Source organism: Lethenteron reissneri, chromosome 6 (genome assembly GCF_015708825.2).
Source record: "Lethenteron reissneri isolate LAM-NWPU_2019-01 chromosome 6, ASM1570882v1, whole genome shotgun sequence".
NCBI classification, from domain to species: Eukaryota; Metazoa; Chordata; class Hyperoartia; order Petromyzontiformes; family Petromyzontidae; genus Lethenteron; species Lethenteron reissneri.
In genome coordinates, this window is record NC_083784.1 from 2776836 (window position 1) to 2790094 (window position 13259).

At 43.3% G+C, this 13259-nt stretch overlaps 1 protein-coding gene across 4 annotated transcripts in view; it reads right to left on the minus strand.

Moving 5' to 3' along the window:
- Window positions 1–13259, minus strand: part of KDM1A (lysine demethylase 1A) — a 32238-nt gene that overhangs the window by 7052 nt on the left and 11927 nt on the right. For 3 of the 4 annotated variants that reach the window (XM_061570013.1, XM_061569995.1, XM_061570019.1), the window contains 7 exons: window positions 10490–10507; window positions 5950–6092; window positions 5009–5099; window positions 3435–3569; window positions 2539–2612; window positions 2004–2130; window positions 1159–1291 (listed from right to left, as the gene is read on the minus strand). In XM_061570013.1, the coding sequence (XP_061425997.1) occupies window positions 1159–1291; window positions 2004–2130; window positions 2539–2612; window positions 3435–3569; window positions 5009–5099; window positions 5950–6092; window positions 10490–10507 (721 nt within the window). The remainder of the gene's footprint in view (window positions 1–1158; window positions 1292–2003; window positions 2131–2538; window positions 2613–3434; window positions 3570–5008; window positions 5100–5949; window positions 6093–10489; window positions 10508–13259) is intronic. The other variant, XM_061570004.1, reaches the window with a different exon arrangement.

Here is a 13259-nt window from a genome sequence, read left to right on the forward strand (position 1 = left end):
ATTCATATGCTAAAGATATTTGGTTAGGTATGAACTAATTGTAATTAACAATGAGGTCAGTGGCAGTAACTGTTTTCTGTTTTTATCAAGATGCGGTTGTACGTTACAATACAATCATTTAACTTTTTAATTGAATGAATGCATATATTTCTTACCTTCTCACGGTCCGTTCGATACTTGAGGTCTACTGAAATAAAACTGCTCATATGTAAATTCAAAACTGTCAAAATGTTAACCTTATTTAAAGTTTAGCCAGTTTTCTCAGGGCCCCAAAGTACAATCTCCAACTATAAAGGCTGTCAATCTCTCTGCTGGCCATGTTGCCCCAAGCAAGGACTGATGCCCAAAACGTCAGCCTCATGTTATTAAAAGGCTGTGTTATTATTATTTGTGCCTGTACACAATTTACTTGAGGCAGGACATGTCGCTCGGAGTAACGATGGGCGAGAATAACAACGGAGTAGTGGCCGAAGGAGGCACTTGCGCCCCGAGACGACCTCCCTCCAATGAAGTCGGCTCATTTTCAGGTGGCCCGGTTGATTGTTCCATCACAGGACCGCGAGAGAGATGGCAATGACAGTGGACCTCATTGCGCCCATTGCAGACGGAAAGCCAGTGCCTCCATTTTTTTTCTTAACCCTTTGAAACTTGGGTTGAAAGCGTGAACGCGTTAGCTCTGTCAGTCCCGCCTCTGTAACGTGGCGCCGATGCACAATATTGGAAAAGTCGCTTAATAATGTGTTGCGGCATAAGTCTGCTTGGCTCGCGTGCGCTTGTAGATGAGTGAGATCGAGTGGGAGCGAGCGAGTGCGTGAAGCTAAACTATTTTTAACTAAACTTTTTATTTTATTAGGTAAGGCCCACTGAGCTATATAGCCCTTTTACAGAAGCCACCTGGCCACAAATGATAGCTCACAGAAGTGGCTTATCACGTGCAAATTTATAGCAGCCAAATACTCTCAACGTACGTCGATTCTAAATGTGGAGGGAAAACCAGAGGACCCGGAGAAAAATCCAAGCAGCCACAGGGAGGAACACGCAAAATCCAAATATACAGCAGGCGTCAAGGGTCGGGATCGAACCCACGACCTCCTTGCATACCGGGCCCGGGAGTCAACATCTCCTAGCCAACACGTGAGCGAGCGAGCGGGCTCTCACCGGCCGGGGTGTACTTGACTTGGCGCACGGCGGTGTTCAGTTTGATGTCAAGTCCCTCGGCCAGCGCCACCGGGACGCACGAGTAGCCATTCCGCACCGTCAGGTGGCTCCCAGAGAACTCAAAATCATCGTCCTGAAATTATAGACGCGGATCTTCCTTTAACAATTAAAGCACGAGCATTTTTTACTTGTTTGCCGCTTAAAATGCCACGGCATCTCAACGCGCCGTACAAACGCACCGAAAGTGCATTTACACGTCAGGGCACAATAGGGGAAAAGGATAGAGAATAGCTTTGGTTCTTTCGGTAAAGTCACGTAGGTAGAAAAAATAATAGATCACGACGTTTCGATCGCAATGCAAGCAATCGCCTGATGATGATTGCTTGCGTTGCGATCAAAACGTCGTGATCTATTATTTTTACTTTTCCTACCCATGTGGCTTCACCGAAAGAACCAAAGAGTATGGATTCCTGCAGTCACGAAAGCTTCAAATCAAGATTGATAGAACATATATTAATTATGTTTACATGCATACATGTATTCATGCACTGTGAAGCTAAGTTCCATTTGAATCAATGAATTATTGTCTACGTACAAATTGCAAATGTTTGGACAATTGACAAGAAAATGGGGACTTATCCAATAGTACCTTACAGAACATGATAGAAATAACAAAGCAATAAGGGGACAACCCAAGATCAATTGGATGGCAAATTTGATAGCTTGGACTAATAAATGGGCACACAGAGCCTGACAAAGACTGCAAAGGACAAAGATGGACAGGGTTGACAGGCATAGGTGATGATGATGATGACGATGATGATGAGGACGATGATGTCACTTACCTGGTCCCAGTGCTTCAGAGACAGCGTAGACAGTGGGGTCGCATTCGCAAATTCCAAGTTAGCGAAGTGCCAGTCCAGAATCTGACGGTCCCGTGAAGACAAGTACACGTCGCTGCGGAGACACAAACTTAGACCCATCATACGCATACTGATTACAACTAGCTGGAACTATTACGCAATGGCCACAAAAAGCATCGCTCGGAGCTCGTTTAGCAAGCAGGCCCTTTTTGTTAATACCGTGTGTTGCGAAGAAATATGGGTAATAGCGCATGTGAGCAAATTTCTGCTCTGTCGCTGCACAAATACAATAAATGTTTTAGTCCATCAGCCTGTTGGCTTTCCATACCAATGTTATAAAACAGCATTTGTACAATCAAGAAAGCAAAACTCATGCAAAACTGTAGACCGGACAAATGCTGCTTATTAATATTGGTTTGAAAAGACACAAGACTGATGGACATTTTATTTATGTGTAGAGACAGAAGAGATTTTCGCTTTTGGTAAATGTTGACCTTGGGCCCTGAAATTACACTACCTTGGTGGGTTTGCCTCCAACTCCTGCAGCTTCTCTTCCAACTTGATTTGCGACTCGGCCAACTCGTCATATTCCTGCAGAGAAACGAGCGGAGACAACCTGCAATGTTAGCATCATTCCACATACGCGAGCGCCTAATGCCAAGTCACGCAACATCTATACAACGGAAGAGCACAGATGGTTGTTACATGGAATACACAGCCCAAAACAGATGGTATTATATACCCGTAGAATCCTTGTCAATCAACTGTGGCAGATAAGGGCCACGCTGTGCAGGTCACGGGAGTTATTTTGACCAGACTTCACCACACTGGTCAGTGTGGGTTGGCTATGGCAGGGGATAGCATCAATGCGGGAGCGGAGAAGTAGTGTACAAACAGAATTTGCTGCACTGCCCTCTGCTGCCTACCAAGTAGCACCACAGCCAACAGCACCGGCTCAAGCACTATCCAAGCTCAACACCACTTAGCTCGAGATCTAATGGGATCGCACGAGGCGATTTGTACAGAGGCACGTATCGTACGGTCATTTGAGCAGGCACGTTTTCTAACACACGTGAGGCATCTATTTTTGGGTTACATCTTCCTTTGAGGAGTGTACGCATGCAGGTTGAGCTTCTTTCGCACAGTACGTAGCCAACCGTGCTAATCGGAGGTGAGGAACAACCAAACTAAACACAAAAAGCAGCTTTCAAGCAATGCGTTTTCAATCTAGATGATTTAAAAGTGCATAGCTCCCAACGGCTTCCTAATATCGAAAGCAAGAGCGTTCCAGACGGCCCGCAGAGAAGTGCATCCGAAAGCGCGCAATGCGGCGACCGAGCGGGGGCGGGGTGGGGTCGGGGTGGAGTCGGTGGGGGGAGATGTGGCAACCACCGCCCTGGCGTACGGACGTACCCTGCAGGCGGCGTTGAGGTCGCGTAGCTTGCTCTTGACGAGGAACTCGGCGGTGACGTCTCGCGGGGGCTTCACCTCAGAGGCCTCCTTCTGCTGCTGGTGCAGCTCCTTAATGCGCTCCTTCAAGGTCACCATCTGAACACAAAGACAAAGACCCCCCCCACGGTATAGCCTTTAACAGATCGTTGCGGCAAGTGATGTGAGCGAGCACATCTGAACACAAGCAGCGGTTGACACGCAATGCTTTATGCGCAGCGTCTATACGTGTACGCATGTTAAGAGCCGGGCAACATTGGTCAAGGATGATTTTCCTTCAATTATGTGTCACGTCAAATCCAGTATGAAGCATTAAAATAGAACTTACAATTTAGTACAAAAGCACATTATTATTGCCCAAGCACAAAGTCTACTTTTCCCTTCAGAGCCAACTGGGAAAGGGAATGTTCTTAAGAGAAATGTAACATTCTTCTGTGTTCCCGACGTGTCCTGGGCAGAAAGAACCACTTCCGAACCGAGAATTTCCTCTTACAACATACCATGGGAGTTTTTAAGGCACGTCTCACATTTCAAGTATTTAAATGTGGAATTAATTAGTTCCCATATCAAGTCACTGCCCCGAACACTCTCAAACATTAGTGGGCAACATTCACTTTACCGAGGTGCTGATGGGCCACGTTAAAGTACATTTTGTACAAAACTAATTATCGGATGGGTGCTCCCAGCTAATTAAAAGGTATCCACTTTAGCACAATGCAACAGGACGTGCGATTCACGAATGCAACACAACAGCAGAATGTTAATTGGCCATCGCATTTTATCTGAAATAACAGATACAAAATAAGTAATATTTAAAAAAACTTTTTTTTTAAAACGCTTTAATGAAATGTACAGTACTAGTAATGGAATAACTCCATGACTCCAGGAAGTGGCCCCGAAGCTTGCCATAACGTAAGGGGCCGTGGTGATTTACAGCCAACGTCAGTTGTGCGTGGACAATTAGACCCAAGCCGAAACATAACATGTAAAAAAAATTTTAAACATATATTTTTTTTTATGATAAAATATAGTATTGTCATCAGTATGACATAAGTATACCAAGTTTTCAGTCGATACCACATTGGAAAGTGGGTAAAAATTGAGTTACAAGATTTGAGGATACAACAACAGATAGAGTGAGTTAATAAAAAGCGTGTAATAAAAAGAGAGCTGCCCTGTTAATACCCAATGATTCTTAGCACCCCCTGCTTCTGCACCTACCCAGCCGACACCGTCGCTGGTGGAACCAGTTACTGGGGAACTGCAGGCCATGGTTTAGGTACGTCAGTCATTGGTGGAGAGGGCGGGGATTGTTTGGTGAAAGGACCACGTTGTCTCACTCTCACCGTCCCTATCCAGTATCGTTCACCAGGTCTGCAAGGCTCGTAGGCTTCTTACCCGTGTGTCAAGGCACAGTGCAACAGTGCAGAAGCACTATAAAAGGATATACATATTCTGTTCATTTTCATAAAATTTGGCCAACAACATTTACAACAGTGTGTGCTGCAATGACAATTTCGCAGAGTTGCAACTCGTACCTTGTTCAGGAAGTCCTTGAGCTCCTCTTGGCTCTTGACGATCTTCTTCCAGTGCTCAATCTGCTCGTCTTTCACGTGCTTCTCTTGTAGCCTGCGTGCAAAGAGGCACGCGCAGGAAGCAACGACATGAGACTCGACGCACCCCTCGCAACACACAACCGATAGAACAATTAGTCACAAACTACCCAAGAGGAGGCGCACAGATGGTGGAGGCGATAACAACTGAACGTAGGCAGCTTGCAGAATTGTTAAGCAATAATGCAATGTTTAAATGCATTATGGGAAAACGACGGTGCCAGCACTGGAATTGCCTGCTCACGCCACCGCTGCCGGAAGGGCCTCCACTAAAGCAAGTTCCAAGAGTTTGTTGGCCTCCCTCGCACCTCTGATTAGCGCGGTTGGCTACGTACGGTGCAAAAGAAGTTACACATACAGTAAAACCTTGGCTTGCGAGTAACTTGGTCTGCAAGTGTTTTGCAAGACGAGTAATGTTTTAAAATAAATATTAATTTGATAAACGAGCGAGGTCTTGCAATACGAGTAGTACGTGTATACGCTTTGTCTGCCGAGCGTCACGTGATCACAACTGATATACGAGTGCTTTGGATTACAAGCAAGTTTCTGGAACGAATTATGCTCGCAATCCAAGGTTTTACTCTACACACGTTTCTACAAGAAAATCCCTCTGGAGGGTGTTTGGGCCTGCTCTTCCACACTGGCCAGACTTCTCGAAAGCTTTGGGGAATACCCACAATTCACCTCACTGAACATGCCCCTGCAAGTTGACCGACTGCGGCGTAGCCATTCTGACCGCTCAGGTGGACAGAAGCGCAGGGATTTAAAGAAACCTATAGCACAGTTTCAACAGCCGCCATCGCCGGCAGCATGAACCAAAGCGTCCCGGCCACGACCTCTGAATCGCAAGGTCCAGCCTCACTCACTGTATCACGAGCTCCAGGGCCTGGCCGAGGGAGACGGGCTTTCCGTTGAGGAAGTTGAAGTCGAGGTGGTGGCTCAGGTAGGATGTCGCCTCGAGCAGGCGGTTGAACTCCCGCTCCACCATCTCGTCCTTCTCCTTAGGCACCTGCTTGGGATCACGGTGGGGGGGAATTTTCTCACTGCGACCACGCGGCGGGCAGCACGCGTCGTTAAACGACGGCTAATGTAGCGGTGGCTCCTTCGCCGGAGCACCACCGCCGTGCGGGGAATCTCGCCCTTTTAGCTTTTTGTCAAAATTAACGGTGGTGCGGCGAGTTCTAATTTTGTGGGAAAACTTCAGCGCTACAGTGACCGTCATTACCGAGGGCTCGGTTAACAGGGAACGAGAGGGTGCAACTCATTTAAGTTTTTTTTTTTGCGATGTGTCACGGCGAGATATTTAACTTATCTACACCAGTCAATGTGTGTTGCTGTGTGTTGCTGTATCCTTCCAAACCACAGCCTAATAATACACATTTACCAATTGGACTCATTATATCCAAATTAACGTCTATCCGGTTGCATGGCTGGTTACGCTTTACGAAATGAAAATAATTTCCTTTAGCTGAAGGACGGTGCCCTCCTGTTAATGCACCCCCGAATAATGTGGCAATGAGATGACAGCTTAGTGGACACAGGGCAGCCTGCGAGCATCATCTCTTTACAAAGCAATGCGAGGTAAGAACAGCGCACGGCGATGACGAATGGGGGAAGAACAGGGAGCCTGAAATGGGCACATCAACAACAACAAACATGATGGTGGAAGGTTCGAAGCGAGTAAAAAGTCAGAGTGAGGTATTGTGGAAAGCGTGCAGGATTCGGATTGAAATTTAAATGCACGTGGGTAAATATAACCACAGTTTAAACCCCCCCCGTCCAAAATTTCACACGCACGCTCCGGTCGTAAAACGAGCAACCTGCAAAAGGCCAACTGGGATTCTAGGAATAAAAAGTACTTTCAATAATGTGTGAAATATACTTGCCACGTTTGCTTTGAAATAAATGCCTCTTTCGCGTGCACAACAAGATGCCAAAAGTTATCCGTATACTTTCTGAAAAGTAAGTTATGCCAAAAATGATTATTTTATGGATTTTTTTTGCATATTGACCATAAGATTTTACAGGGGATCAGGTGGAATCTAAACAAAACAAATTACCATTCTTGTAAAACAAAAATCCCCGCATAATTAACTGTGCCGGCGAGTTAAATCTATCGCAAAACAAAGTTGTTAAAAGTTTAAGGGCAAATGCATTCCAAAGGCAAAGACTAAATGGTGCAGCTGAATTTCTATGTTGTTGAAAGTACACAAAAATAACCACTTCACAAACTCAACTCGATGATTAAAGGTCCACATGAGGTGTGTGCAAAATATCTTGGGAACAGATCAAACCATTTACTTCTTAACAGCCGCTTAACATTTCCACAATACCTTCAAAACTAATGCAATAATTCCAAATTTACTTTAAATCAAATGTACACAAATTTAAATCTCAACAAGGCAAATCAACCATGAGTCCAAATATTATGGATAAGAATGCACAATGGAAAAAATCAGTTGGTTAAATATCAAAGCATTTGCATCTTGTGAAAGGATGACACGTGTGGCACGTACGTCCCATATGATAGCAGAGCGCGAAGGGAAGTTGTTGGAGACATGCAGGTTAAAGATTGAACACAGCCTCACAGCATAGAACGGTTGCCCTTCGATGGGTTTTCGGCTTGTGCCTAATGTTATTCAGCACGATGTCCAACAATTTGTTCCATGTGCTGGGAGCTTCATCCGGAACCCACTTCAGAAGAAGCTCGCAGCACACGGAGAAAAACGTTGGACAAACCAAAAACACATTGGAGAGCTATAACGCACAAGCGCGATAACATATGCATTAGTAAGGGACGTGCCTCGCTCAGACATCATAATTTGGAATGTTTTCCTGTGCAGGTACCACGAGATCGTAAGTCTAGAGGATGCTCCCCCTTTCACGGATCAGTTGCACTATCGCTGAAAGAACTGCCATACCATAATAGGGGTTTTCCCCTTTTTTCTGGCAACCGAAACCTTTTTACAAGGATTCATGTCTGCATTAACCACAATACTTGCAGTCAAAATGCAAACAAAAAACATACTATGATAATATATGCATTGTCCTTGAAACTGATTGGTCCGCACCAAGGGACGGCTTTCTTTTGAGCCTCGACCCAATTGGTGCTCGACCAGAGGACGCCAAAAGGCGTACAGCTCAAATACAATGCACTATCAAAGTAATGAGAGCTCGGGGTGAGCATCTACATCATTAGCCCTCCTTTGCCAGTCCCCTTTTTTCTGGCAACAAAACTGAAACCTGTCATACCAGCAAGATATTCACAAACGTGGCAAATCCGTTTTGGGCAAATTTGTTTGTGCCACTGCTGGCAGAAGGGCCTCCACTAGAGGAAACTCTAAGAGAGCCTCCCTAGAGGATGTTTGTGGCCTGCTTATCCATACTCTACAATTGCTATGCCAACATATTCCTTCCACTCTGTTTGTGTCCATAGATGCGGACTCCTGTTAATGCGACTCCTGACATTTCCTCGATACCAATTTTTATCGCATTTGAATAAATTGATCGCAGCTAAATATTATGGACTTTTAAAATTGTGATAGTTTATCAAGGCATTTAGATACATGGTTATCAATATGCAGTAGACTATCGGTTCTCCACGCAGTTTATCCGATTTGCGGATTTACTGCGTACCTTTTGACATAAATTAATAACTCATGGATTTTCCCTTAAGCCCAAATTAATCATCTAAAAACAGTTCTACATTGTTATTATTTTAAATGTTTCTTACAAGTCACGTGCTTAAACCGAACAAATATGTGCTCCGATTAATCAAAAATTCACGTGATCGCCTCTACAGCACAGTAGTTGCATCTTTTGAATAGTGAGTGGAGTCCGATTAACGTTGATTGGCGTGGCTCTGCTATCCACTTAGCGGGCAGTCTTCTGCGCGGGAGCCGGAAAGTGTTATCACTGAGCACGCTCATCGATCGGGCGATTGAATATTCGTGGTTTTTGGCATAGAGATTTTCAGAAAATGGATATTATTGATTATCCGCAATTTTTAATTATCCACGGCCATCCTGCCCATCATTAGCACGGATAATCGAGAGTCTACTGTAGTTTGCTGGGATTTGTCAATGTCTCTTGAAGACCTTTAAATAAGTCTTAAACAGCTGATTAATGGATGCTCAGCGACAGATTTTCTCAGTTCCAACTGTTTTTTTTTTAAGTCGATCACAAACCCTGGGGCCCAAGCACATTGTGGGGGGCCAGGTACATGGTCGCTGGGAAGCGAGTAACCTCTTGGAATACGACCTCGTGTCACATCTGCGTGCAGAAAGACATGGTGAGCGGCATGAGATTGCAAAACACTGCTGCTCCGATAAAAAAAAAATGCTGCAACCAATCAGTAGCCCCGAAGCATAATCATAACCCCATGCCTACACATGCCCCCTGCCCCCCTTTCCCACGTTTGGTTATTAAGCATGTAATGATTCACCCATTTGTTACGTTGCAATTTTGTCTGTAGTTTTCTTATCGTCTGTCATTAGCCCAAACACAACATGAGTATATCATGTGCAATTCTTAATTTACAGCCCTTGCCCATCCACTACTGGATGAAGGCCTCCCCATGTGGTGTCAGCCATGTGATGTTTTGACGATACTTCACCATACTGCGCAGCGCGGTTTGGTGAAAGGGGTGAGCCCAAGACCTGTTCATACATCACTCGCCACTGATGTTGACCGTAGCCAGGATCAAACCTCTGGTCACTTGTACTATAATATATTATTTTTATTTTACCAGGCAAGGATCCACTGAGCTATATCGCTCTTTTTCATAAACGACTTTGCCACAAATGATAGCTCAAAGCAGTGGCTTGTCACGTAGAAATTTATAGCAGCCAAATACTCTAAAACACATGTTTCTAAATGTGGAGGGAAAAAAACCACAGGATCCGGGGGAAAATCTACGAAACCATGGGGATAACATGCAAACTCCAAATATACAGACGTCAGGGTCGGGATCGAACCTACAACATCCTGTATACCAGGCGAGGTAGTTAACATCTCAGCACCATGGCGCCCACTTGGTTCATAGTGCACTGCGCGAACCACTGCACCACCGCCGTACGCCTGCATTTATTTCTTCATAAATCGTAAACAATTAATTCTCACAAACAGGAGCCAATGCTTATGTCATAATACATATTAATCAATGGATTATAACATGAGTAATGGCTATGGTGCACCCATTAATACGCAGAAATTATTACGTAGCGTGGGACCAATTCTGATTGGTGGCAATAGTTTTTTTTTTCAGAGCAGGAGTATCTTTTGGTACAGCGCGATTATGCAACACAGTGTAGACATACAGCCATATTGTTTAGATGTCAACCACGTTGACGCGTTTTTTACAGTTGAGCTTGTTGTTTTGTTGAGAGATCGCAATGTAATACGTACGTTAGTGCATCTTTCTCCCTTCAAGAATTCAATATCCCCGGAGCAGGGCGAACATAGGAGAAATAACAGAACAAGTCAAAGTCAAAAGAGAGCCTCTTCGCATTCCGCTGGAAGCTCCCGACGACCGACAGATCGCACCGATTCCCCTTTTTTTTCTTTTCGCAGGGATAACAAATTACAGTACAAATAATTCACTTTTCATGGGATATTTTTTTGCCAGTATCAAAGTATGAAAAACAAGAAAATGGTTTAGCCTTTCCGGCAATAAAACAGGTGTTAAGATATCGATTTAAAGCATTCGTGACTGCAGGGATTCATATTCTTGGTTCTTTCGGTAAAGTCACGTAGAAGGGAAATAATAAAAGAATAAAAATAAAACATAATAAAATACAATTCTCACGACGTCTCGGCTACAACGCAAGCAGCCGTCCTCTTTCTGACAGCTCTGTTCTTCACTTGTTATTATTTTATTATTTCCCTTCTACGTGACTTTACCGAAAGAACCAAGAATAAGGTGTTAAGATGTTCAAACACCAAATTGAAACCTTTTTGCAAGTCATCAAGTCTGCATTAACCACCCATACTTGTGGTGAACACACAAATAAAACAGGTTTATATTTGGTATTCTTATACTTAGGTTTTTTCGGTAAAGTCACGTAGGTAAAAAATTTGTATTAATAAAAGTAAAATAAAAAATAAAATACAAATCACGACGTTTCGGAGGCAACACAAGCTTCTGTCTTCAGGTGGAACCGTCACAGCACGATAGCTGTTCAAACAAACGCCACACAATAGCTGTATCAAGTGATACAGCTATCGTGCTATGACAGTTCCACCTGAAGACGGAAGCTTGTGTTGCCTCCAAAACGTCGTGATTTTTTAATTCTTTTTTTATTTAACTTTTATTAATTTAAATTTTTTACCTACGTGACTTTACCGAAAAAAACCTAGAATATGAATCTTTGCAGTCACGAAAGCTTCACATCTAGAATTTCTATTTGGTGTTTGAACATCTTAATGTCTGCTTTATTGCCAGGAAGGGTAAAAACCTTTTCTTATTTTTCATATTTCACTTGTGTTTGAGGAATACCTTTTTTTTCCTCCCGTTGGAGCAACTAAGTCATCATTAGTTGTTTACACTTAACAGAAATGGAAATACATGAATCACAAGCGTTGTAACAGGCAATTTGCAAAACCATATTATCATTCCAAGTACAAACTAAAAAAATGCAGCTGTGCAAACAAACTCCACACAAGACCGAATCTTGGCAATATCATTAAATGGACAGTGAATTGCAGTTTGGCATTATAATTTGACAAGGACATTGCACCGATTTTCACATCGTTGCAATGTAATTGCAAGCAACTTTGCAATGTTCCAAATAACGATCTCTTGTTACACTGTGAACCTTGGTTGCCCTCTTTTGTGAACTGAACAAGAAATCATGTCAAAATCTGCAGCGCTGCCTTTTAATTTAGAACGAACAAATTTAACTCGCGTCATCTGTAGTGTCAGGCGAGCCGGAAAATTTAATTTAAACAACCATTGTTTGCAATTATAAAAAAAAAATGTGCTTTACATGAATGTGGCATTAATAAACTGCAGAATTCAGCAATATATACCACTATGCACACAAGCAGCATTCAACCGGAACATAAAACGTTTCAGAAAATCATCACACAACTTTACACACTGGTGAGTGTTAACGAACATGCATCTTTAGAAACATGCACACTGAAAAAAAAGAAAGACCCGTGTGTTTTAAACTGTGTTTTGAAACGGCGACTGCATAAACGTCACGTCGGTACAAAAGAGGGAAACGCAGCGTTTATACAACGGTGGGACCACTGCCGCGGTCGCGACCGTTATCTACAGAGTTCAAGACGTGGGCAGCGTAATTTGGCAGCACAACGCAAAGTCCTCAGTGTGCGCCCGACAGTTTCTTATCGGTGAATGTGTTTTACTGTGCACTGCACAATCTTGGCAGCATTTGGAGCGGGGGGGGGGAAATCACAAGCGCATCACTACCCCTGTGAAGTCTTTGTGAAAAAAAGTTTCACGAGTCTTTTCTTAATACATTTTTCCACTTTAACATCGACGAAATATATATTTTTTAAGATATCTGCCTACTGACCGTATATATATATATAATACGTGCATACATTTTCCGTGAACAGTTTTCATCCTTTGTGAAAAGCCAACTCTCGCCAAATTGAATTTTTATTTCAACCAAGACAACTAATCGGGTTGACCGATTAGTACAATGAACAATAACTCGTTCATAAAGGCAGAAGGTCTAATGCCTTTTATTATTGCGTGCAAATGTACCCCCCCCCCCCCCCAGCTAAATGTTGATCCTGGCAGACCAGCGTCTGCTGAAAAAGAATTTAATATGGAAATAAATATATATGCAGCAAGCATGGTAGGTGGCACCGAGCCTGGAAGAGCTACTCATACGTGGAATTTTCCATCGGAAAAGCCACTGCTTAATGCAATATTAAAACAGGATTACGGTAAAATTTTACAGAAAAACTCGCACACAGCCCAACGATGAAATGCTGTTTTGATTGTGGTAAGCATTTATTTATCCGTATTTAGTGAGTTAACCGACTAAGTAATTCAAACCAAATCCTCATTTTTTTTTAAATCGAGTTTCGCCTTTCAGGAAAGAGGCGGCATGTCACTTGTTACGCCGTAAATTCCAAACCGGTCAATAATGAAAATATTTCATAACAAGCGACTTATAAGATATTGCAATAAATTGTGACG